This window comes from Pleurodeles waltl, chromosome 2_1, assembly GCF_031143425.1.
Source record: "Pleurodeles waltl isolate 20211129_DDA chromosome 2_1, aPleWal1.hap1.20221129, whole genome shotgun sequence".
NCBI lineage: Eukaryota > Metazoa > Chordata > Amphibia > Caudata > Salamandridae > Pleurodeles > Pleurodeles waltl.
In genome coordinates this window covers 654,549,268-654,576,991 of record NC_090438.1, presented here as the reverse complement: position 1 = coordinate 654,576,991, position 27,724 = coordinate 654,549,268, and the positions used below count along the sequence as shown (strand labels likewise).

At 47.1% G+C, this 27,724-nt stretch overlaps 1 protein-coding gene across 1 annotated transcript in view; it reads left to right on the top strand.

The window, feature by feature from the left end:
- The window catches only part of ADCY1 (adenylate cyclase 1), a 1,375,168-nt gene that overhangs the window by 1,279,893 nt on the left and 67,551 nt on the right, over positions 1-27,724 (top strand). The window contains exon 15 of the mRNA XM_069216207.1: positions 19,545-19,661. Within this exon, the coding sequence (XP_069072308.1) occupies positions 19,545-19,661 (117 nt within the window). The remainder of the gene's footprint in view (positions 1-19,544; positions 19,662-27,724) is intronic.

Here is a 27,724-nt window from a genome sequence, read left to right as displayed (position 1 = left end):
TGAGGAGCTGCTCATGTTTGGCCACAAAAAGTGTTAGAAACTGCTTCTTTAGCTGGAAGTAGAATACACCCTTGTCAAAATAGGGAGCATAATCCTAGTCAGGGTAAGTCACTACACAAGCTAAATTATCCTGTGCCCACCTTCTGGTATCTTGGCACAGAGCAGGCAGGCTTAAATTAGAAGGCAATGTTTGAAGTATTTGTGCAATAACTCATAAATTAAAAACTGTGAAAACACCTTAAAAAGTACTTCACACCAGTTTAGAAAAATAGATAATATTTATCTGGATAAAAAAACAAATGTCAAGAATCCTATCTGCACAAGTAAAGTTATGAATTTTGAAAGATTAAATCCTATTATAGCGCATAAAAACACAATAACCCCAACTGAGGCTATTATGACATTGTGACGGAGTCTTTTCCAACAGGCCGCGCCACTCATGGGGGAGTCAGATGGAGTCCAGACACAGTACTTTTGGTAAATGAGGAAACAAGGGAGATGAAGCGTCACTGGGGCCATTGCGGCGTCAGTTCCTGGCTGCGGCCGGGAAGGTGAGGTGTTGGTTCCTTTCTTCTGCACATGGGAGGCGAAGCATCAGTTCTGTCCAGTTGCAGGGGAGGTGATGTGGCACCGGTGGCGAGGTATCTGTTTCTTGTACCCCAGTGGGGTCGATAAGTCCAGCTTGTCAAGATGGGATGTATCTACTTCGCAGGGTCATGGTTACTCTGCTGGACCTCAACAGCATCGCAGTGACATCGGATGTACGTTGCAGGCCATGGTCGTTGCGTTCAGCGAGGACCATGAAGCTGGAACAGGCACCGGCACGCGTCAGACAGCTGCACCAGTTCTGGATTTGTTAAAGTCAGTGAACTAGCTAGGAGCTAGTAATGAAGCCTGTGTTGGCCCTGAGACTTCAGTACAGGAGGCAAGCTCAAACCAAGCCCTTGGAGTGACATTGTGGAGGACGGCAGATTCCTTCCAGCAAAGTCAATGAACAGTAGCCAGAAGGGCAGCAATAAGAATTGCAGTCCTTTTAGAAAAGCAGACCAGATGAGTCCTTTGGCCAGCTCAGTAGTCCTTCTGACAGAGTCCAGTTGTAGATACAGAAGTGTATAATTTGATGGGGTCACAGACCCAGTATATTTACCCAAAAGTGCCTTTGAAGTGGAGGAATCAAAGTGTGGTTTTAAAGTATGCAAGTTCCCCTTTCAACCCAGCCCTGTCTGCCTGGAGCCCTGTTGGGGGTTATCAGTCCTTTGTGTAAGACAGAGCCCTCCTCTGTTTCTGTAGAAGTAACCTCCTACTAATGAAGGTAACTGGTTAGTCTAAACCCTCCTCATCCAGCGATGCTAAGACTTCCCCTATACCATGCTCTGAAGAATCCATCTGCACAACAAATTCTTTGGAGTAATCAGGGCCCTGAGTACAGGTGCTGTGCACATGTCTTTCTTGAGAGAGTGAAAGGCTTTTTGACAAGCCTCTGTTCAGTTCACCAACCTGGCTGCTTCTAGAAGTCAGCTCAGTTAAGGTTACAACAATGGTGCCATATCCTTTAACAAATATTCTGTAACATCCAGTGAGGCCTAGGAAGACTCCCACTTCTGTTTGGGTTTTATGTGGTTGCCAGGCCATGAAGGTTTCATTCTTGGCCTGGAGTAGTTGCACCTTGCCACCACCTACCTGGTGTCCCACATACCCCATAGAACCCTGCCCAATCTGGCACTTGCTGGCTTTGAATGTCAGGGCTGCCTGTTGCAGAGCCAATAGCACCTCTTGGAGGTGATGCAGGTGTTCCTCCCAGCTGGCACTGTAGATGGCAATTTTGTCTAATTAGGCAGTTCAGAAAGCCTCCTTTCCAAACCAGGACCCAGTTAACCAACTGTTTGAAGGTAGCAGGGACATTTTTCAAGTCAATCAATCAATCAATAATTTATAAAGCGCGCTATGTACCCGTTAGGGTTTGGAGGTGCTGGGGGGGGGGGTGCTGCTTTCGTTCGAAGAGCCATGTCTTGAGGAGTCTCCTGAAGGTGAGGAGGTCCTGGGTCTGGCGTAGTGAGGTTGGGAGTGCCTTCTAGGTCTTGGCGGTGAGGTAGGAGAAGGATCTGCCGCCAGAGGTCTTGCGCTGGATTCGGGGGACGATAGCGAGGGCAAGGTTGGCAGAGCGTAGTTGACGTGAGGGAACGTAGAAGTTGAGTCTGGTGTTCAGGTAGGTGGGTCCGGTGTCGTGTAGAGCCTTGTGTGCGTGGGTGAGGAGTTTAAAGGTGATCCTCTTGTCCACGGGGAGCCAGTGGAGGTCCCTCAGGTGAGAGGAGATGTGACATCGGCGGGGTATGTTGAGGATCAGGCGGGCGGGTGCGTTCTGGATGCGTTGGAGTCGTTTGATGTCTTTTGTTGGGATGCCTGTGTAGAGTGCGCTGCCGTAGTCGAGTCTGCTGCTGACGAGGGCTTGGGTTACCATCTTTCTGGTTCCTGTTGGAATCCACTTGAAGATCCTGCGGAGCATACGGAGGGTGTTAAAACAGGAGGATGAGACTGCGTTGACCTGTTTGGACATGGTGAGGGCGGAGTCGAGGATGAAGCCGAGATTTCGTGCGTGGTTGGCTGGGGTGGGTGGAGGGCCCAGGGCGGTGGGCCACCACGAGTCGTTCCAGGCCGAGGGGGTGCGCCCGGGGATGAGGACTTCCGTCTTGTCGGAGTTAAGTTTTAGGTGGCTGTTGCTCATCCATTCGGCGATGGATTTCAGTCCCTCGTGAAGGTTGGCTTTGGCGGTGTGAGGATCTTTGGTCAGGGAGAGGACGAGCTGGGTGTCGTCGGCGTAGGAGAGGATGCTGAGGTTGTGCTGGCGGGCCAGTTGTGCGAGGGGGGCCATGTAGAGGTTGAATAGCGTTAGGCTTAGTGAGGAGCCTTGGGGGACGCCGCAGATGAGGTTGGTGGCTTTGGAGTGGAAAGGTGAGAGTCGGACCCTCTGGGTTCTGCCGGAGAGAAAGGAGGAGATCCAGTTGAGGGCTTTGTCTTGGATGCCGGCTTCGTGTAGACGGGTTAGTAGGGTGCGGTGGCAGACTGTATCGAAGGCGGCTGATAGGTCTAAGAGGATCAGGGCTGAGGTTTCGCCGTTGTCCATTTGTAGTCTGATGTCATCTGTGGCGGCGAGGAGAGCAGTCTATGTGCTGTGGTTTCGTCGGAACCCGGATTGGGAGGGGTCTAGGATGGAGTTGTCTTCAAGGTAGTGGGCGAGCTGTGTGTTGACGATCTTCTTGATGACTTTCGCTGGGAAAGGTAGGAGGGAGATTGGTCGGAAGTTTTTGAGATCGTTGAGGTCAGACTTAGGTTTCTTGAGGAGAGGTTGGATTTCTGCATGCTTCCAGCTGTCCGGGAAGGTAGCGGTGTTGAAGGAAAGGTTGATGATCTTGCGGAGTATGGGGGCGATGGCGACGTCAGCTTTGTTGAAAACGTGATGTGGGCAGGGGTCGGAGGGAGATCCTGAGTGGATGGAGTTCATGGTTTTTAGGGTTTTGGCGTCGTCTACTTGGGTCCAGGTGGTGATGTGGTCGGCGTGGGAGGAGTTGTTGGGGGTGGGGTCTGGCAGAGGTGAGGTGTTGAAGCTGTCGTGGATGGCTGCGATTTTCTGGTAGAAGAAGGTGGAGAGATCGTCGCAGAGTTTCTGGGATGGAGGGATGTCGTTGACGTTGGCGTTGGAGTTGGAGAGTTCCTTCACGATGCTGAAGAGTTCCTTGCAGTCGTGAGCGTTGTTGTTAAGGCGTTCTGTGAAGTGGGAGCGCTTGGCGAGTCAGATCAGTTGGTGGTGTTTACGGTTGGCTTCCTTGAGGGTAGCAAGGTTCTCGGGTGTGCGCTCGAGGATCCATTTTTTCTTGAGTTTCTGGCAGGTGCGTTTGGAGGTGGTTAGTTCGTCTGTGAACCAGGCTGGTTTTTTCTTTTCTTGGTTGGCGGTGGGTCTCTTGAGTGGGGCTAGGATGTTGGAGCAGTTGAGGATCCATTGTTGGAGGTTGAAGTCAAAGTGTATAACCCGGAATTGGTAACGGTGATCAGGGGTGGAGAATAATTACCTTTTTTTCCCCTCAGTCAAGGCGATCTGCTGGTACCCTGATGCTAAATCAAAAGTACTGGGGAATTTCACAGCACTTAGCCTGTCAATGTGCTCATCAGCTCAAGGAATGGGGTGGGCGTTAGTCTTGGTGATGGAACTGAGACCTCTGTAGTCCATGTAGAACCGAAGTTCCGGTTGGGCTGCCTTTGATTCCAATACCACAGGGCTGTACCAAGGACTGGCAGAGTTTTCAATCTCCCATAAAGCTAGCATCTTGGAGAGTTCTTCCTTGATACTAGCTCTCACCCTATTTAAAAACCTGTAAATTTTGTTCCTTACAGGGGGACTGTCTCCCATGCCAATATCATGGACGCACAGTTGTATGAGTCCAGGGGTGAGGCAGAATAGTGAGGCAAACAGTCCCAGCAACTGGTACCAGTCCCCTTTCTGCTCTGGGGTCATGGTGGTAGAGAGGTTGTCACCGTCACTGACCCATCATATTCCTGTGCAGAGAGGAGGTCAGGGAGAGGCTCGCTCTCCTCCTAACCACCCTCATATGTCACAAGGAGCATGCTCACTTCAGACCTCTCAAAATGAGGCTTCAATATGTTTATGTGAAGCTCCCTTAGGGGGTTCTAGAGATCTGGAGGTCTACTAAGTGAGTGGCCTCCCCCTTATGCTCCTTAAGCTTGTATGGGCCAGTCCAGTGGTCCTTGAGAGCCCTGGGCTCTACAGGATTCATGACCCATACTTTGTCACCAGATTGAAACTCCATCAGATTGGCCTTGTGGCCATATCAGCATATCCTTACCTCTTGACTGGCCTCACTGTTGGTCTTGGCCATTTTCCACAAGTGGTGCATCTGGTTTTGGAGGGCCAGCATTTAGCTGACCACATCCTGAGGGAGTTTCCTGAGAACTTACTTCTACCTCTACTTAACAATACCTAGAGGTCCTCTAACAGGGTAGCTATAAAGGAGTTCAAATAGACTGAGCCCTCCTCCTTTCTGTGAGACCTCTCTGTAGGCAAAGAGAGGGCATGGCAAGAGGACATCCCACTTACACCTTATGGCCTCAGGTAGGCCAGAAATCATACCATGTCAGTGTCTTCTTGAGCCTCTCGACTAGACCATTGCACTGAGGGTGATAGGGTGTGGTGAACTTATAATTAAAGCCACAAGTATCCCACATAGACTTCATGTATGCAGACATGAAGTTAGTGCCTATGTCAGACACTATGGGGGTCATTCTGACCCGGGCGGGCGTCGGACGCCACCCGCCTGGCGGGAACCGGCAAATGGCCGCTCCGCGGTCAGAAGACTGTGGAGGCCATTCTGACTTTCCCACTGGGCCGGCGGGCGCCCGCTAAGGGAGCGCCCGCCGGCCCAGCGGGAAAGGCCCTGCAACACAGAGGCCGGCTCCGAATGGAGCCGGTGGTGTTGCAGGGGTACGACGGGTGCAGTTGCACCTGTCGCGATTTTCACTGTCTGCTATGCAAACAGTGAAAATCATGCTGGGGGCCTGTTAGGGGGCCCCTGCACTACCCATGCCAGTGGCATGGGCAGTGCAGGGACCCCCAGGGGCCCCACAACACCCGTTCCCGCCATCCTGTTCCTGGTGGTCAAAACCGCCAGAAACAGGGTGTCGGGAAGGGGGTCGAAATCCCCATGACGGCGCTGCTTGCTGCGCCGCCATGGAGGTTCAGCCCAGCCAGGGGAAATCTGGCGGGAAACCGCCGGATCCCCTTTTCTGACAGTGGCTTTACCGCCGCGGTCAGAATGGGCACTGAAGCACCGCCAGCCTGTTGGCGGTGCTTCCGTTGCCCGCGGCCCTGGCGGTTTTAGACCGCCAGGGTCGGAATGAGGGCCTATCTCTTTGGGGAACCCCACACAGGTAAAGATCCCCATCAAAGTTCTGGTCACCACAGGTGCAGTCACTGTTCTAAGAGGGATTGCCTCTGGATAGCGTGTAGCATGGTCTACCAAGACCAGGATGACCCTCTTGCCTAAGGCTGTCTTGGGGTCCAATGGAACAATGGCATTGATGCTCACACTTTCAAAAGGGGGTGCCAAAGACTGAAAGTGGGATCAAGGGAGCCTTCATCTTCTTCCCTGACTTCCCACTGGCCTGGCAGGTGGAACAGGATGTGCAGAATGTATCTGAGGCAGTCTTCATTTGGGGCCAATAGAAGTGGGCGGCAAGCCTGGCAAAGGTCTTATCTTGCCCTAAATCTCCTGCCAGGGTAATGTCGTGAGCCAGGCCCAGTAGGAAGGCCTGGTAACACTGGGGGACCAGCAGCACACATGCTGTCCCAGTACCTGGAGCCCTAGGCTCACTGTAAAGGAGATCATTCTCCCAGTATATAAGGTGATCACCAGAGGCTTCATCTGCTTCATGGGTAGAGGACTGTTGCCTCATGCCATCAAGAGTGGGATACTCTTTCTGCGCTTTTCAGAATTCCTCCCTGGTGGACTCAGCCTCAGCGTGCCAGCCAGTAAGCTCAGATAGGTCACCTAGGGTGGCAATGTCCTCCCAGTTTGGCTCTGGGGCCTCCTCCTCCTCATGGATCCACTCAACCTCCACTGGGGGAACTTATGGGACTGGTTTCCCACACCCTTTGCCCCTCTCCTTGGAAACTGTCTGGGCCATACTTACAGGCTCCAGACGTCCTTGAGTCCCCTCCTCGGTTGCCATGGACTGTGAAGTCACACAGACCCACCCAGGTAATCCCATAATTTCCAAGTAAGATCTGAGCTCTACCTCCCTCCAGGTAGTGTGCTCCTAGTTATTGCCTAACAGACAATCTACCGGCCAGGCAAGACTCACAGCTACTTTCAGAGTACCAGAGTTCCCCGACTCAAAGGGAACCAGAGCCACTGGTAGATAGCTCTCACGATTGTCAGTGACCATGACTTGGTGGAATGTGTTTGGTAGGACCTGCTCTGCTAACACCAGCTGACAGTTGACAGTTGTCATGCTGGCTCCTGTGTTACGTGTAGCCTCCACCTGTTGCCCATTAATGGTGACCCACTGCCTATGCTTAGAAGCATTGACAGACATGAGGGGTTTTGGCACCATATCTGCATCCCCCAGGGACACTAGAGTTACCGCTGTCTGTTCCCCCAAACTATCTGAGACTATATCCTCCTCGAGCACTACACTAGTCAACCCAGGTGTCTTCCCACCAGTGGGGGCTGTGCTCTCTTTGGACATATAAGTCACCCATAGAGTGACCATACTTGGAGCACTCTGTACATTGGGGTACACACTTCCCTGTATTGTGATCATAGGACCCTCTCTTCTTAGGATCAGACTGGGACTGGTTACCATTACTCCTTTGGGAATTATTTTGGGGGCCTTTAGAGAACTCCTTACTTTTAAGTTTTTCTCCCCCTCTCTTACTTCTGTTGGGAACCCTGACCACCTTTGTGGATGTCCCCTCCAGATACCCTTTTGGCAGTCTAGTTCATGCCCAGAGGCCCACCCTCTTAGCAAGCTTTCCGGGATCAGTCAGCTTACTGCCAACTAACTGCTGGCACAACTCTGTAAAACAAATACTAAGCTTGTGCTCTCTCAGGATGATTAAATTGTGATATCCATCATAATCACTGACTTCGCCTCCCCGCACCCAGCCATTCAGTGCCTTACTGGAGTAATCAATTAAATCTACCCAGGATTAGTTTGGAAGCTTGTTACTGTCCCTGAATCCTTGACGATAATTCTCAGGGATCAGTCCAAATTTGGCAATCAAAACGGCTTACATGGGAAGGTACTTGGTCTTGTCCTCAACCTATAATGTCAGAAGTGTGTCCCTTCCAAGTGTTGGCATGTGTTTCCACAGACAAACCCACCAGTGCTCTTCAGGAACCCCATGTGCCCTCAGTGCAACTTCATAACCAAAGAAACACTTATCAATGTCATCTCCCCCCACATAATTTGACACCAAATCCTTGGGTATATGAACCTTCTTGTCTCCATCAGGTAATGTACATATGCTGCCATCATCACTGCTGGACTCAGACTGCTTAGCCTTGAGGTCCAGCTTTTTTAGGCTCATTTCATCACCCAGAAGTAATTTCTTTAAAGCTCTTTTTTCAACTTCTCTCTCAGCCTTTTTCTCCTCTACCTCAATTTTTAATTTTCCCAACTGCAGCTGGAATTTTCATCTGCAGTCAGGCCATGACTAGAGATACTGTTCCCTGGTCCCACAGGTAGCACAAATCCAGGAGAACCCACCATCCCTCAAACTGCTGCAGGTAGATCCTGAGAATATCCCTTCACAGGTGCCCTCAATTCATCATTCTCTTGGGAGCTGGACTGTGCCTTCTGAAACTCCACCTTCTTGGTGGCTCCTAGGGCAGGTACACCCATCCCTTTGCAGTAGCTTTTCAAATGGTTAACTGAATACTTCTCCATCTAAGCCAGCTCTACTTCCATGGCTCCACTTGTATAGCCAGCCAGAGACATTATGTATTAAAAATGCAAAGCAGGGAAATTATCAGAAAAAGAAAAAAAATCTAAATGATCTTTAAATGCAGGTAGGTAGTGTACACATAGCTTTTGTATGGCACTTCACTATCCTCTTTAAAAAAAAAAATATTTATTGATTTTATTCATTCATTACAGACATGAGTAGGAATAAATGGTATTGCACTTTGACAATAATACAATGGTTATGCATAAACAAAACTACTTCCACCCTCAATCCAATTTGTGATGCTTCCCATTCCCCTTTGCAGTCCCCATTTCATTCAGACAGTGAGCCCTCCTCAGTTATTCTGATACTTTAATAATACCCCCACCCTTTGAGCATATCTTTTACCCTTATATTGGACTTGCCACATTTTATAAAGCCATAGCTCATTTGAAGGAGCTCTGTGGTTTTCCATAGTTGCAAAATCAATGACTTTGCTATTAAGGACACGATAAAAAAGTATTGGCATTGCTGTATTGTAAGATCTGATTGGGAGCAAATTCCAAGTAAAGCTCCCAGGGCATCAGGAGCCAGAGGAACCCGGAGCGTGGCACTTAACCACTTAAAAAGTTTCCCCAAAAACAAGGCTAAATTCAGGCAGGTAAAGCTTACATGAAGCCAGTCCCCCTTACAATGCCTACATCTGAAACTAATCTCTAAAGCAGAGGGAAACAATCTGTTTAATTGTACAGGAGTATAATAGAGCTTCCAACTACAAAAGAATGACATTCTTTTGATGTTGGACCCTCCTATAGCCTTGTAAGCCATACATTATGCTGTCTACAGAAGCGAAGATCGATTTTGCTCCCAGTAGCATCCTCAAGCCTTGCCAGAAAACTAGGGATGAGCGTTAAAGGCAGCTGCTAAACCAAGATATGATACCTATTGTGAATGCCTAATAGACCTCGTATATAAAATGCTTGAGTGATAGTGATAGCAGTGGCAAGATTATCCACCAATGGCTGCATTGATTGCAAAAAGTTGCATATTTGAAGATGAGTAAAAAACTCTGAAAGGAATAGCAGTATTGCTTAATGAAAGCTGTTCCCACGATTTGGTGGCCCCAAAAAGATAAAAAGTCACTAAATTGAGTGATCCCCAGCTTTTCTTAGCCTTTAACCTTTCCTGTACTGATTCCTAGAACTAAAACCTCACAGTGGTTTAATGGAATGACAAGATGGAAATATGAAAACTGAAATGTTCCCCGGAATTGACCAAATCTCACATGGGAAAACTTGTATCTGGGGCGTTTGGTAAGCTGTGGAAAAATTGGGGGAGCCTAATACTGCTCTCCTGGAGCATTAGATTGAGGTAGAAATGATTGTGAAACTGCCAGGGTATAGATAGCCCAGTCACTCAAACCAGATAACATTATTATTTTCTGAAATCGGGCAGAGCCAAACCCCTGTTTTTAACGTTTAGCTGCATGGTTTCTTGTTTTGTGGCTGGGATTTTTACCAGACCAAAGAAAGTAGATTCAAATCTGGTCGACCTCCCTGAAACAAATCTGAGGAACCTTGATACTAACATTCCAAAACAAAGAAAGAATAAAGGAAGGACCATCATTTTTACCAATGCAACACGCCCTACCATTGTAAAGAGGACTGTTTCCCATTGTTGCAGCAATGGCAATGACTAAACCTTCTTCAAAATTGGCATCCAATTCAGTTGGTATAGATCAGCACAGTGGTGCAATACAAAATTTCCTAGTTATCTAATTGAATGTTTATTAAGAAAATTAGGACACATATCTGAAGGGAGAGCAAGACGCGAGCAAATGAACAAAGGTGCATCCGATTTCGCTTGATTGATTCTGTCCCTACCTAGGTCAGAGCATAATTAAGTTTTGGCAAAAGCATGGGTGATGTTTTGCTCATCACCAGCTAGATAAAGAATCATATTGTCCGCAAACAATTTAATTTTAGGTGTGTCCTGTATAGGTGCCTTAATATGCTGATCTTGGTGCAGTGCCCTGGCCAAAGGACCAATGAATATTGCAAATAGTACAGAAGAGGTAGGGCAGCCCTGTCATGTTCCACGACTGAGAGAAATTCTGCCCACCTTTTGCTTCTGCCTTATAATATAACATCTCCAATATTGGAATGAGCGCAAAGAATATTAAAGCACTGAAGGATGGTAAAAACAACTTCCCATTGGACAAGGTCAAATGCCCTCTCGGCATCAAGCATTATGATGGCAGCCTTGACCTCATTGCTCTCAAAATGTTCGGTTGCTTGCAAGAAGAAATTTGTGTTCAATGAAATGTGCCTTCCTGGCAAAAAGCTACATTGATCCATATGAAGGACTGTTTGCGTTAGGGGAGTAATCCTTAAAGCCATAATCCTGGGAAATAACTTATATTAATTATTCAAAACTCTAATGGGCTGTTAAGAGCCCGCCCTGTCTTCCGGTTTATCTTTTTTTAAGAAGCTACCAATGACTGCCATAACAAAAGAACTTGGGATATCCCTTCTATTAAAAATCATGTTAAACCACATAACAAGAAATTCAGCCAGCTTGTCGACCAGGAGCTCAGCTGGTAGTCCATCGCTGCCACAGGTTTTTCCATTGGTGGTGTTTGTAATGGCACTAGTCACATCAATCAATGTACTAGGCAGCTCTGCAGAGTCCCTATTTTCGTTAGCAATGATGGGCACTTGACTGAGTTCAAATATATCTCAATTATGGCCAAATCAACACCACATGTGGAAGTATACAAGTTCTTATAATGAATCAGAAACACTCTATTTATCTCAGCCGGTTGATTTACCAAACAATTGTTAGTCTCATCAAGAATAAACTTGATCACCATATTATCACAGCTTTTCTTGACAGACCAGGCTAATAGCCACCCGACCTGCTCACTCTCCTTATAATGCTGTTGAAAGCATGAATTCTGACTCAAAATGTCTCGGGTCATATAAAACTGCTTGAGCCTCCCTTTGGCATCCTACATATGCTCCTCAGAGATCAAAGAACCCTCTGCTACTCATGTCAATGTTGCAGAGTCTACTCCTTGTTGCAAACATTGGACTTTCTCCTTTCTTAACTTAAAGATCTCGGCTTGATAAGCAATAGTTTCTCCCAAATAAAAGCCTTACATGCCCCCTGGACAGAAAAAGTTGATGCTGTGCCTTAATTTCTGGTTAGAAATTCTGTCACTTCTGTCAGCAAGATGGATATCCACCCGGGGTCAGTTAGTAAGGAATTATCTAATGCACACCTTGGTCTACTCATCAGATTGGTGTAGATTTGGATTTGGATAGCAGGGACACAGTGGTCTGAAAAGGGGTATCCTAAAATACCTTCCCTTGTCCATATATGTGAGATTAGAATGAAATTAATCCTTGAAGCCGTATTAAACCACCTTGAGAAGTAAGGGAAATTGAGAGTGGAAGGATGATCTAACTGTCAAAGATCAATTAAAGCTAGATCCTGGATCAATTTGGTCAAGAAGAGAAAAGTTCTAGGTTTGTTCTCAGATCTAGTCTTTCGGGATATGTCAAGCAGTAGATCCTGAATAATGTTAAAATCACCCCCTATGATAAAGTGTCCTGTTAATGACACAAACACTTTGGGGCATTTTTATGAGCCCTTAACTCTACTGGAGCGTGACTTTACGTGATGCCCTGGTGGCGCTATGCCCTGCGGTGTATTTACAAGGTGGTGGTAAGCCACTTTTTGTGGCTTTACGCCACCTTGTAAATACTACCCCTTCACACGCAGCCCTTTGTGTGGAAGGAGTGGGCAATGGGTGTTGCTGTGGGCATGCCACAGGTGTGGCAATAGCATGGCGCAACGAGGAGGAATACTTTTATTCCTTTTTGTTTTTTGCTTTTTCTATGTGTGCTGCATTCTTCAACACGATTAGAAAAAGTAAAAAAACAGAAATGATTGTTTATTTTTGGGGAGGTTCCCTTTCCACACATAAACAATAATTTCAAAATGACGCTTTGCCTCTTCTGTCTGTGCTTCATTCTGCAGCACACACAGAAGTGCCAAATCGCCATTAGTGATTCTTTATGTGCAGGACACCTTCCCCCACATAAACAATCAAACCTCAACACAGACATCCTTGCATGATGGTGCAATGATGCCTGTGTTAGCACTAGGCAGCCTAATTTAGGGCCATTGCAGGGAGAAAACACTCTAAATACGTCACACCTCTGGATTTCTAAAGTGGTGCAGCGCCGCTCTATGCCACTTGAACATAAATCTGGGCCTTTGTATAGACCTTCCAGAGATGAAGACTGATTATCTATGGGACCGTAAAAGCTAACCATTTGAATTAGTCTGTCCTGAACTAGCAAGCTGACTACAATCGATCTGGCTTGAGTATCTCTAAAATGCTGGCATAGAAAACCTCGAGCTATCAGCACCACTACCCCTGTACCACTGCACTTGCAGAGGCGTAGTCTGCCTGAGAAAAATAGCTCAGTAGTTTAGGTGGTTTAGCATGTAGTTTGAGATGTGTTCCTTGCCTCAATATTATTTGTATTTAAAAAGCCTTTAGCCACTGCAGAATTGCCTGAAATGTAATCTCATTATTCAGCCTATTTACATTACAGGAAGCGATCCTAAGTGCTTTCATGGCCATCACCATATATTGCATTATGTTTGGACCGGAGTCTTGACCGATCATGCAATCCCTGTCATTAAAGCCTCAAAAGCAAATTTAGCAGTCTGCAACCAAGCTACATCATCTTAATACTACCCATGCCTGCACCCTTACTAATTCCCCTACACCTCATAGTGTTTCTTCACCCCATCCTCAAAATGACCCCAAACTCACTACTCCCCTTGGAACTCCACCAGTCATGTGTCCCCTCCCCCAGCAATGGTGAACCTCCCTTGGTGCCCTTCAACCCTACCAACCTTAGAAGCATGGGGTTTCCTGACATGGCACTCAGTGAACCTACATATAAGGGATATGCAGCAGATGGACATAGATGAGGACCTGTAACGTAGGGACATATGGCCTCAGCCACTTTTCCAGAACAGATCCTATCCTATCCTCACTACTGATCACCAGTGTTAGAAATTGGGTCTCTAGTTGGCAGAGGTATACATCCTTGTCCAAGTCAGGGCAAGTCACTACACAACCTATGTCATCCTGTGCTCACCATATGGTAGCTTGGCACAAAGCAGGTAGGCTTATTTTAGAAGGTAATGTGTACATCTTTTGTGCAATAGCTCATACAGTAACACAGTGAAAACACCATAAAATGTACTCCACACCAGTTTAGAAAATGTATTATATTTATCTGAATAACATAGGACCAAAATGTCAAGAATCCAATGTACACAAGTAAAGTTATGAAATTTGCAAGATGAAATCTTATTATAGTGCTTAGAAACACAATGGGGGTTATTACAACTTTGGAGGAGGTGTTAATCCGTCCCAAAAGTGACGGTAAAGTGACGGATATACCACCAGCCATATTACGAGTCCATTATATCCTATGGAACTCGTAATACGGCTGGTGGTATATCCGTCACATTTGGGACGGATTAACACCTCCTCCAAAGTTGTAATAACCCCCAATATCTCCAACTGGGGCTATTATGATGCTGTGACTGCGTCATTCCTAACAGTTTGATGTCACTTGTGGGGGAGTGCAGGCCAGTCATGGAGTCGTATGGAATCCAGGCATAGTACCTTTGGTAAATGAGGAAACAAAGACATAGCACGCAGACAGAGAGATGAGGCGTCGCTGGGGACAGTGCAGCGTTGGCTCCTGGCTGTGTAGGGAAGGTGAGGCATTGGTTCCATCCAGTTGCAGGGGAGGTGATGCAGCATCAGTGGCTAGGAGTTGGAACCTTGTGACCCGGCGGGATTGATGAGCCAGCAGGTCAAGATATGATGTATCGAGTTTGCAGTGTGACAATCACACCGCAGGACTTCAGTGACATTTCAGTGACGTTAGACTTATGTAGCAGGTATCTGTCATTAAGTTCAGTGAGGACCATGGAGCCGGAGCAGGCAGCAGCATGGAATGTGACAGCAGCACATGTAGATGAAGTCTTTGTTGGCCAAGAGACTCCAGAACAGGATATAAGCTCAATCCAAGCCCTTGGAGAGCACTTGTGGAGGAAGGCAGAGTTCTTCCAGCAGAGTCAGGAAGCTGTAGGCAGTAGGGCAACAGGCAGGATAGCAGTCCTTCTAGAAAAGAAGTCCAGATGAGTCCTTTGGGCAGCTCAGCATTCTTTCTGACAGTGTCCAGTTGTATGTCCAGAAGTGTCTGATTTGATGGGGTCACAGACCCAGTATATTTACCCATAAGTGCCTTTGAAGTGGACAAAACTTTAAAGAATGGTTCAGAAGTGCACAGGTTCTCCTTTCAACCCAGCCCTGTCTGCCAGGAGCCCTGTGGGTGGTTGTCAGTCCTTTGTTTGAGGGCAGGTCACTTTCCTTTGAAGTGTAAGAGAGAACCCTTCCACCCTCTCTGCCCAGAGAAACTCATCTGTATGCAAATGAATGCAGATGCAGATGAGTGTCCTGTGTTTATAGCTGTCTTGGTGGAATGCACAAGGGGAGCTCCCACCTAGCACAGACCAGATGTGGATTGCAGACAGGCTGTAAGGCATTGATGGCAGTAAGCGCAGGGAAATGCCTGTTTTCTAAAAGTGTAATTTCTGAACTAGTAATGTAAAATTCAACTTCACCAGTAAGTAGGATTTCTTACTACCATTCCAGCAATACCAAATATATCAAGTCTACTCCACTCAGATCAGAATTTAATGGGCTTCATATGTAGGTGGCACAATCAGTGCTGCAGGTCCACTAGTGGCATTTAATTTACAGGCCCTGGGCACATCTAGTGCACCATCCTAGAATAGGTAAATTAAATATGTCAAATGGGTAAGAGTCAATGTTACCAGGTTTAGGGGAGAGAGCACTAGCACTTTAACACTCATAAGCATTGGTAAAGTGTGTAGAGTCCTAAATCCAGTAAAAATTAAATCAGAAAAATGGAGGGAGGAAGGCAAAAGGTTGGGGGAAGACCAGCCTGAGGCTGTCAGGTCTAAAAGCCAGCTTATCAAACCAGGTGCAAAAGTACAGTGTCAGTATACATAGCCAGGGTGCCAACACCAATGTAGGTAGATGTGCGCAAGAAAACAAACAAAGTATTCTCCTTCCCGCCCGCCTCTCACATTGGCAGCCCAATCCCACCAGAAATATTGCCCCCATCCAAAAACTAAAGAAAATCAAGAACAACAGTGCTCCCAGCCGAAAGTGGTCGGAGAAATCCAGCCATAGCAATGCATGATCAATTGTAAACCAAAGATATGGAGAATAGAAGTGAGAAAAGGAGGAAAGTGTAGTGTGTGACTAGAAGTAATCTGAAGGAATGAAGATTTCACGCTAAAGGTAGATAGCGTAGGGAGAGTGTAGTACCAGGTTGGTACCAGGATGAGTTACCGCAATAGAGCAGAGAACAGTTGTACCACTGAAAGAGAGATACTTCCAAGTAGCAAAGCCAGGTGTATCCTACAAAAGAGTCACACAGAGAGCCATGCGAAGCCACCTCACCAAAGTGAGGGTGTCCAGAGAACATCATGAAGCACCCTATATATCTTGAAAAGCAACATATCAGGGATTTAAAAAACTGCATATATATATATATATATATTCAGATACAGTTAACAGTGTTCAGTGTAAGTGTCAACTAGACGTGGAATCATTCTGATAGTCTTAGAGTGGTTCCTAGACACTCTGCAATCTAGCACAGTCGAATTGGTTGGCACTGGAAATTTCACTGCGAAATCAAGTTAGTTGTTCCAGTAGTTGCCATGCTATTTTTGTCTATATGATCCCTGTCCATTTGTGAGACATGAAGACGTGTAGGGTACAGTATTGCATAGGTGATATTGGGTTTCTGCAGCTTTTGTTCGATGGGTAGAAATTTCTTGCAGGCTTCCTGTACCACGACGGTGAAGTCTTGATAGATGGAGAGTGTATTACCTTCAAACCGAAAAGAGTGCTTTTCCTCTGCTAGGCAAAGGTCGCAGCAAATTCAAAAGCCTAGCAATTATTGGCCAGGAAGGGTGCATGGTGGAGGCCGGGTCATCACCGCTCATTGGGTGTTTTCCACAATCAGCATCTTGGAGAACGATTCAGTGCTGAAGAGGGTGGTGAGGAGGAGCTCCACAAAGTCCTCTATTCGGCCAGTATTGGTGGACTCAGGAATCCCCTTTACGTGTAGACTAGTTGTACCGATCTCGCCTCCAAATCTTCGTTTTTGGTTGACATTAGTTTGAGCACCTTCTCCATGATTAATAGCTGCTTCACCCTGGATGGACATAGTATCCTTGATCGCAGGGATTCTGTGTTCTGTTTCCATTATAAGACCATCCTGCTTTTCCAATTTGTTAGTGTAATGTCCATTCTGGTGCACATATTGTCCATTTTGGTGTCAATGGACGTAAGGCTTTGCTGCATAGCCACGGGTAAAGACTTCTGCTGCCTCAGTGGCCCCCTCATTTGGACAATCTTCCAAACCCATGTGGTCAGAGCAGGTCCCAGGGCACAGGCAAATCTGCGAGAGTCAAACTGGAGCTTGGTCTGGCACCCATCAGTTTTCCCCATTGTCATAGGTGACAGTATCCAGCCCTCAATTTTCCTGATGCACAGTATAGCCGATGGAGGCCCCAGAGCGACTCCAGTGAAGTGAAATCTGGCTCCTGGAGTTATAGGTAGGGCACTCTACAGCACAGAAGTCCCACCATACCTCCACCAGAGGGGCACAATCAGACCCGTGTGGTGTAGGAGGGTGGCACACACCCCGCAGCGCAGTTGGACAGGGCCACGGAGGACAAGATGAAATCACAGCATCGCAGGTCCAAACAGTCTGCAAGAGGGCACTACAAGTGGAGTGCCAAATGGTGTTCAAGCACTTCACATTACAAACACACACAGACAATGAATCATACGTGTGTAAATTAGAGTATGGAGAATGTTACATAAGACAAAGGGGACTGTAAGCTATAGCAAGCACATGTCATCCATATTGGTAGGCATGCTTTAAGAGTGCTTGTTTTGGGGAAGCATAAACTCAGGATTCAGAACATAACTCAGTGGTTAGGGTTGCCTTTACTAATAACAATGTATTTCTACCCTAGCAAACCCTTTTTAGCAAAATTAGGAAAATCAAAGACTGAGAAATCTTAACTTAACTTTCTAACCTGTAGATGACTTCTTAACCTGTAACATGCAGTTGGCATGCAGCTCTTTGATGGAAGTTCAAGCTTAGTGTAGTAGACTGTGGTTTTAATTTATGAACTGCACAGCAACTAAAGGATCTCTGTGACAAAAGCAGTATCGAACTGAGCATTGCATATAGAATACTGTTCTGTGATCTGCATAGTACACATTCTTTTCAGCAGGTATATTAACCCTCTGTGCTACCTTAGATGGGTCAATACTACCACTAGAAAAAACTCTGATCTCCCTCCAGCAGGTATATTAATTACCAGAGTTATCTTGGCACTTTTATTACTGCCTGAAAACTGTGGGATATAAAAGGAACTATACATTGCTTTTAAAACTGCTGCACTGCTATAAATGCTGCCCCCACCCTTCCAGCCTCCCACAGAAATGCCCAATGCCTGTTACGGCCAGTCCAGCCTTGGTTTTTCCACACCTGGATTTACAGACGGTGGAAGAACCTGATTCTAAAAAACTGGAAAAACTGGTTGGAAAAAATACGGTAGACTTTGGCTACTGCAGCAGTTATGTCTCATCTGCTTTTTATAGCAGGAGGAAGTATGCCAAGCTTTAACCTCATAAAAAAACCAATCCCCTTCCCTCCCCCATCCTCCTTCATCCCCTCATGCTCAGGCACCAGCATACAGTTACACCTACTCAGAGCAGCAGTCAGTGGCTGCCACCGTCAATCTGAAGCGTAGGGGTGGGTACGAGGGGGAAATAAATTAATATTAAAGGAAAACTTACCTGCTGCTGCCTAGCATTCCCTGGAACTCCAGCACAGGCTCCCCAGCAATCTTGGGATGCTCAGATGCTATAGTAAGCATGAGAGCAGCATCAGGATTGGTCTGAGCTGCTTGCTCTGCCACTTAGACAGTGTCCTGGGATCTGTGCAGTTTCCAGGTTGGAGAAACCAAAATGCGCATGTCAGTTTGGCCGGCCTAAGGTGGGCAGTCAAATTGACATCCCACTTAGTGCACACTGACTCCACTCCCCATCCTCCCCCCTCTCATGGACCAGCCCCGCCCCTACCTGCACCTGCTGGCTGAGCCAGCAGCAGAAAAATAAAACAATATTAAAATATAACTTTATTTTTCAGCTGCTGGCTCATTCAGTGGGGTGACGCTCCTTCACTACTATTGTGAATGAGCCGTCCTTGGCAGCTGGTATATGTATACGGTAAAGCCAAATGGAACAGGGGAATCTGTGTGGTTTTATGACTGGAAAATTTGCCCCCACAAGGTAATCGTCCACTAAATGGGAATATTTTAGCAATTGCACGGTTGCACCCAGAAACTATATATTCTCATACGATTTACTGTAACGTAAAATAACCCCAGTGCCTTCCAACTCGTAAATAGGGTATTTGATTTTTGGACGATGCCAAAAGATGCCGTTCATAATTACACAGTATCACAGGTTCCAGAATGTATGCACATGAAACAAAATGCTAGTATTGTTTGTAAAACGTTTGTCATCAATGGACCACATAATATCTTGTGTCAGCCTGACTCATACGGAGAAGTATCCCTCTCTATCTAGCAGTAAAACATTTTGCTGCAGTGTTATCTCTTTTGACTAATTTCCGAAGTTTAAAGGCCAAACACTGTGCCTGATATCTGCCTTTGATATTTCTGAATGAAATACTCTTTGTTCTGAACTATGCCACATTTTGAAGTGTGTAAACTGCAGATAAGACACCATAGAACAATAAGACGTTTGCTTATGGACATCATAAAGATTAAAAACAACCGCTGTGTAAATTCACTCAACATCAAAATGGTCCATTGTTTCATTGTTTCATCATTTTTATTGCAGGCGGAAGAAGAGAGAGATGATATGGAGAGAGTGAAGTTAGATAATAAAAGAATTCTCTTCAATCTACTTCCCGCCCACGTTGCACAGCACTTTCTAATGTCTAACCCAAGAAATATGGTAAGGTGTAGTTTTGTATGGTGTTCAGTGTACAAATGAAAACCCAACATAACTCAAGGTCAGAAAATATGTGTGACCTAGACAGTGTATATAACTGTTAATCAACAGAAAATTCCGAGACCAGGGCTTCTACAAAAAGAGGTCAATCAGGAAAACATGTCTGGTACCAGTTCGGAAGCAAAACCAAAATAAGAATTGGCACAAAATAGTGGGTATTTTTGACACTTGCTTACTATTAAAGGCAACTGATAATGCCTAAACTGCATTGCAAAGATGGTCTATAAAGTAATATTGACGTATTTATTCTTTCAACTTATTTAGAGCAGAAACTGGTTTTCAAATAAGTTTTTTTTCAAAACATCTGAACACCATATCAAAGAAAATGGCGGCTTCTGTCGTTCTTGCCTCCTTATCACACTTTGGTTCTCAACTTTTGCCCAACTCCACATTTTTTTTTTTCAAATGCAGCTATTGTTCCTAAAGTCATGTATAATTTCTGCCTCTTACAAAACACAAGGGCTCATACATACATACAGACGAACATTCGTTTTAAGCATATTAGCACTTTGGAAGTTTGACATTGATAAAGCTGAACAGCCTGTTCTTAATCAATCATAAATCCCAATCTTTCCCCTGTATCCCTTCTCGTATGGCAGTTCTTTACAAGTTAAACTGAGACCGACAGTGAACAGTGATTCTGTTGGATGTGAAGTGTTTGGCTTGATGTTTGGCTGTGTGCACGGCAGATTAGTACTCTTGAGCTACCTGTTCGACGCTTAAACACTTAACACTCAACACGCAAATACAGCAACTCCCTACTTTCTCAGGAAAGTGAAAAGAGTGGGGTGTAGGTGCCATCTTCAGATATTTGCATTTGCTTGATCACCATGAACCTTCGTGTTACATACAGTGAAATAAACTTTAGTTTCCCCAACGTGCTGGATGAACGGCTGACACAAATACATATTTCTGTTATTTTAGGAGCTTTATCTTCTTCATTTAAAGTGTGGGCCAGTCCAGAAGGCGGACCAGTTTGGGGCCCACATGCAACACCTCCCTGGGGGCAGGTCAAGAGTCCGGGCAGGCAAAGACAACCTGCGGAAATGGTGCACTCGGAGTGGTGGGCTACCTTAAAACTGGCTAATCCAGGGGCACGGGATGTAGTTAAAAGGGAGGGCCGTGGAAGGCGTCCCACAAACAACAACTGGACCTGGAAGCTTGACCCACCCTCACCAGGGCGTCGCAGTTCATGGATGTGCAGGCAAGACGAGACGGTGCAGCAGAGATAAACTTGGTTTGTTCAGAAGCGCAGAAGCCTAAAAGAGGCCTGCCCCCACATGGTCCTTGGGAGGCCTTAAGGCAGGGACAAGGGGGAGCAGGAAATGTTCTTGGGATGCCTCATGGCAGGGACAAGAGAGAGGAGGCAAAGGGGCCACAAGGGGTCAGCAGCAGGTGTAGTCTGGGAGATCTGCGGTACCACCCAACGATAACAAGGGGGGTAGTCAAGTAGCCACCAAACGCTGTGTAACAGACCATGAAGTCTTGAACACTACCAAGATCGATTCAGACCAATGGACAGAAAGAGTAGCACAAGAGCTTCATGATGGTAAAGGGGGGTGCATGGGGCATTGGATGACCATTACATGTGATATCGGTGAACCATGTAATGACTCTTGAATGTGTGTAATAAACTGCAGCTAGTTTTAATCCCAGCAATGGCTCACTAATGATTTGTGGGCAAAGGGTTACAGGAGTTTGCTGGGGAAGCTACACTTCAGAGACAACAACAATCATTTTTACCCTCCTGGAGATGTTCTGCTCGGAAGCTCTGTTAAAATGTTGATATTTCCTTTCTAATGAGAACCACTGCACTGACGTTTTTCAAAGCCATTAAGTTAATGGGCAAATGGACAAAGAGTCATATCTCCATTTCGTTTCTATTTTTTCTGCCCTACTTTTCTTTTTTCTTTTTCTTCATTCTCATTAGTGAATATTTCCAACTTTAGTAGGACATATCTAGGTTAAGAACAGAGCACAACTTGTCACCACAATCTGGACTTGGTGAATTCTATGGGCTGAATATATACCTTGCCCTGTGTCCACAGCCTGTGGTCAGGGAAGCCTTGTGGAGAAAACGCACTGTGGCCTGGATATATGGTCCATATCTACTACGTATGCCTTTTACACAAAGACTGTGGCCTATGGGCCTTTGTGTTCCTTGTTTCATTTACATACTAAAAACAAACAGTGTTCAGAGCCACAGTATATATTTGATAAAGCTGAGAGGTACACCTCTTCCACCCAACATGCATGTCTATGTTTCCTACACACATCCACCAAACATAGATGGGAATGCCATGAACTATGACAACTTTAATGGACTAGTGTAATGTATTGAATGCCCGAAAGCCATGCCTTCTACTAAGGACATATATTCACCAAAACCTTACCATATTTCATATATATGACAGAAATGCATACATGGACCACAACCATATATGGTGATCCTCTGTAACAACAAGGTTTTGCAGTCGTCACGATGTTGGTATACAACACGCATTTAGACACATGGTATGTCTGTTTGTTGAGCCACAACCTACAGTCCCCAAGTATCATTTTCTTAACCACCCAGTAATGCTTCAGGCAAGCACGCTTTGCAATTTACAAGGGAGCTACAGCCTGGAGGGGCACCATCATTATCGGCAGTGAGATGTAACTGGATGAACATTTTTGCTGAAAGATCCAATGTGATATATATATAGGCCTTCCTTCAACCTTTGGTTTGAGCAGTGTGTAAATGTTAAGCACTTTGAGATTACATTATTTATACCTAGTCCTATTGCCAAAATGTGTTTGAGGAGCTTGAGGCCCCCACAAAACCACTGCAGCTGTTGGTCATCGAAATCAAGTACTGGTCTTCAGACGCATTATTATACAACAAAAACCAAAACATAGTTTTATTATTGAGATACACTACTCTCCAGAAACCTAACTGGTTTGTGACCTTAATGCCACACCCCCATTCGCCATATTTGAAAACAAACACTAAAACACACCACTGCATAAAGATTAAGATGGTAATATCATTTTTAATTTACAAAAATAACTCTGCTTCTAGATGGAATGTATTTTATGTTTCAATCTCTATTAATTTTGAATGTAAATAAACATGAACTTTAATCTAAATCCAACAGCCGTTGAAGTAGGAAATAGGAGTGGAGGGGAGTGGGGGCAAGAATGGGCAGCAACAGGTAACAACAGGAATACCTGTACAGGATGATAGGTAGAGGTTATCAGGATAGGCCTATGATGGACGTGTACGAAGATGTATGAGTGGACAACTGCTGGAGGAGTTTGACCCTATCCCACATGCCCAAGGTGTCTCGAGTGATGGGGGATATGTAGATCCCTGGAAGGCATTGGTTCTTTTGCAGCCAAGGGATCCTGCAAATGTGGATCTCTGATATTGTTTGATCAATAAACAACCAGTGTTTTTTGGTAAAGGGGTCCATTCCATTCCACCATATAGTAGAGTTGGGCTGCATGGTAGTAGAGTTGTACGTTAAGGATCACCAGCCCACCATCTGCTAATGAGAGATAGGCTCTCTTCCTGGCCATTCATGGCTTCTTGCTGTTGCATATTAACATTTCTATCATATTCTGTAGGTTCCACTTGACCTGCCGGGGTGGTTGAAGAGGAATGGTCTGCATCATATAGAGGTTCTTTGGGAGAAGGATCTTTTTAATAGCAGCTATTCTATCTATCCATGAAGTGCTTCCCCTTTTCTATGCCTGCAGATTTGTGCGGGCAGTCATCAGTAAGTCATTGTAGTGGCAGTCGACTGATTTACCTGTGGTCAGGCAGCTTTTTACCCCGAGGCAGGATACCCATTGAGTCGCCCAGTGAAGGGAGGAAGAGGGATTCTAAGTGGAGTCTGTCACTTTGGGAGACCAGAATCAGGATTTGTGACTTCTGTAGGTTGACTTTAATTCAAGATACTCTACCAAAGGAATCTAGTTCTTGTAGGGAGGGAGGTGTAAGGTTGGGTTAAGCCTACCATAAGAGCATCCGCATAGAGGGCTATTTTTATGCTCCCGGTGGCCAAAGGAGATGCTCTTGATTCGAGCATTCATGCAAATTCGCTCTGCTAGCGGCTCCATATATAGCGCAATTAAGAGTCGACACAGGGGTCAACTAGGAGGTCAGTACTTTAGTGCAGATGCAGGCTATGGGGCACGCCTAGTGGCACCAGCCCACCTCAGGAATGGAGTGCTCAATTCAGCTCCCTCTCGCACCAGGCAGAGAAAAGACCAGTGCACCCGGTGAAAGGCCTTCTCTGCATCAATCAATTTGAGTAAGGCTGGTTTCCAGAAGCACTCTCTTTTATCAATAAGGTTCAAAAGTTATTTTGTGTTATTGCTTCCGCACCTCTCTGGAATAAACCCAGCTTGGTCAGGGTCTATCAGGCTCTGCGTATAAGGATTGAGGCAAGCGCGCCGAAATGCCAGTAAAGTTTTTGGAGTCAACATTTAGTAAGGATAATGGTTGATAAGATACACAATTGGTGGGGTCTTTCCCTGGCTTGGGTATCACTGAGAAAACAGCCATTTTCATAGTGTCAGTAAGTTTACCTTTGTCGCTAAATGAATTATACAAGCATATAAGGATAGGGACCAGTAGGGTAGCATATAGCTATAAAAAAGCGGGTGTGAAGTCATCTTGGCCTGGGACTTTGCCTAGCTGAAGTTTAGCAATGGCTGCTCGAACCTCATCTTCTCGGATGTCTTCCTCCAAGATGAGGGTGTCTCATGCTGACAGGTGCACAGCGAGTGCTTGAAAGAGACAGATCGTGGCTTCCTCAACACTTAGGCCCTCATTACAACCCTGGCGGTCGGTGTTAAAGCAGCAGTAAAGCCGCCAACAGGCTGGCGAAAAAAACAATGGAATCACGACCATGGCGGAAACCGCCAACATGGACAGCCACTTTAACACTCCGACCGCCACAGCGGTACAAACAAACACTGCGGCGGTAACCGCCAACAGACAGGCGAAAGACAATGTACCGCTAACAGTATTACAACAGGCCAATCCACCACCTTTTCCGGGGCGGATTCACCGCGAACAAAAACACGGCAGAAACAGGACTTGGAAGGGAAAACGCTCACCTCTACACACCCCACGAGGAACCAGGATGCCATGGAGCCAGAACTCCATATTCTACCTGCCTTTGTCTTCCTGATCCTCTACCAGGAGCACGAACGCCAGCGGCGAAGACCACGGGGAGTACTGCACCTACAACACAGGGGAGGGGGGAGGGAAAAGAGAGTGACACACACACGCAACATGCAACACCCCCACCCCCACCCTCACCCACTACAACACACACACTAATACATGTTGATACATTACAGTTACACCCCCTAACCCCTTCGGAGGAATGCAAAGACAAAAGGAAATGATTGTAACGATTGTAATCAATTAAAATCCAGTACTCAAAAATATATATACACTATAAACAAATATATACACCAATAATACAAGTCCAGGTATTGCACCATTTATAGTCCGTGGACCACTGGGCCCAAAATGGATGGACGAAGCCCATACAAGATACCCGATCAAAACAGAGAGAACACTGCAGGGGCATCAGATAGAAATACAACAGGCACCTCAGGGGGAAGGGAAGGGGGGTCACCTCAGCCGGATGAGTGCACGACGCCAGATCCATGAGGGGGCTCAATGCCCACTGCTGTATCCTGGGGAGTGCAGAGCCACAGTCTCTCAAGTCTCTCAAGTGGGTGGTTTACCCACTGCTTTATCCTGGGGAGTGCAAAGCCACAGTCTCTCAAGTCTCTCAAGTGGGTGGTTTGCCCACTGCTTTATCCTGGGGAGTGCAAAGCAACAGTCTCTCAAGTCTCTCAAGTGGGTGGTTTACCCACTGCTTTATCCTGGGGAGTGCAAAGCAACAGTCTCTCAAGTCTCTCGAGAGGGTGGTTTGCCCACTGCTTTATCCTGGGGAGTGCAAAGCCACATTCTCTCAAGTCTCTCCAGTGGGTGGTTTGCCCACTGCCTTATCCTGGGGAGTGCAAAGCCACAGTCTCTCAAGTGGATAACAGTCTCCACTGGTTCTGGAAGGGGTTTTGAGCCCAGAGTGCTTCATCCTGCCAAGGACAGGGGTAGTGGATATGAATCTCCACTGGTTCTGGAGGGGGCTTTTTGCCCAGAGTGCCAAGGACAGAGGTAGTGGATGCCTTTCTCCACTGGTTCTGGAGGGGGCTTTGTGCCCAGAGTGCTTCATCCTGCCAAGGACAGAGGAAGTGGATGTGAATCTCCACTGGTTCTGGAGGGGGCTTTTTGCCTAGAGTGCATCATCCTGCCAAGGACAGAGGTAGTGGATGTGAATCTCCACTGGTTCTGGAGGGGGCTTTTTGCCCAGAGTGCTTCATCCTGCCAAGGACAGAAGTAGTGGATGCCTTTCTCCACTGGTTCTGGAGGGGGCTTTGTGCCCAGAGTGCTTCATCCTGCCAAGGACGGAGGTAGTGGATGCAGTTCTCCACTGGTTCCGAAGGGGGCTTTGTGCCCACAGTGCTTCATCCTGCCAAGGACAGATGTAGTGGATGTGAATCTCCACTGGTTCTGGAGGGGGCTTTGTGCCCAGAGTGCTTCATCCTGCTAAGGACAGAGGTAGTGGATGCCTTTCTCCACTGATTCTGGAGGGGGCTTTGTGCACAGAGTGCTTCATCCTGCCAAGGACAGAGGTAGTGGATGTGAATCTCCACTGGTTCTGGAGGGGGCTTTGTGCCCAGAGTGCTTCATCCTGCCAAGGACAGAGGTAGTGGATGCCTTTCTCCACTGGTTCTGGAGGGGGCTTTTTGCCCAGAGTGCTTCATCCTGCTCATGGCGGCCTCAGTAGCGGCGGTGCTTGTGGCGCTCATTGGCCTGTGGTGCTGGTGGGTGGCTCAGTGAGCGTGCTGCTGGCGGCGGTGTCCTGGGCAGCGGTGCTGGTGGCGGCGGCGTCCTTGGCAGCGGTGCTGCTGGCGGAGGTGTCCTTGGCAGCAGTGCTGGTGGCAGCGGCGTCCTGGGCAGCGGTGCTGCTGGCGGCGGTGTCCTGGGCAGCGGTGCTGCTGGCAGCGGTGTCCTTGGCAGCGGTGCTGGTGGCTTTGTGCCCAGAGTGCTTCATCCAGCCAAGGACAGAGGTAGTGGATGCCTTTCTCCACTGGTTCTGGAGGGGGCTTTTTGCCCAGAGTGCTTCATCCTGCCAAGGACAGAGGTAGTGGATGCCTTTCTCCACTGGTTCTGGAGGGGGCTTTGTGCCCAGAGTGCTTCATCCTGCCAAGGACAGAGGCTGGGGATGTCATTCTCCACTGGTTCTGGAGGGGGCTTTGTGCCCAGAGTGCTTCATCCTGCCAAGGACAGAGGTAGTGGATGCCTTTCTCCACTGGTTCTGGAGGGGGCTTTGTGCCCAGAGTGCTTCATCCTGCCAAGGACAGAGGTAGTGGATGTGAATCTCCACTGGTTCTGGAGGGGGCTTTGTGCCCAGAGTGCTTCATCCTGCCAAGGACAGAGGTAGTGGATGCCTTTCTCCACTGGTTCTGGAGGGGGCTTTTTGCCCAGAGTGCTTCATCCTGCCAAGGACAATGGTAGTGGATGCCTTTCTCCACTGGTTTTGAAGGGGGCTTTGTGCCCAGAGTGCTTCATCCTGCCAAGGACAGAGGTAGTGGATGTGAATCTCCACTGGTTCTGGAGGTGGCTTCGTGCCCAGAGTGCTTCATCCTGCTTGTGGTGGCCTCAGTTGCGGCGGTGCTTGTGGCTCTCATTGGCCTGCGGTGCTGGTGGGTGGCTCAGTGAGCGTGCTGGTGGCGGCGATGTCCTTGGCAGCGGTGCTGGTGGCAGCGGTGTCCTGGGCAGCGGTGCTGCTGGCGGCGGTGTCCTGGGCAGCGGTGCTGCTGGCGGCGGTGTCCTGGGCAGCGGTGCTACTGGCGGCGGTGTCCTTGGCCGCGCTGCTGGTATCGGTCTTATCCGCCGTGCAGGTTGGCGGCGACTTCCCTTTCTTTCTGTGCCC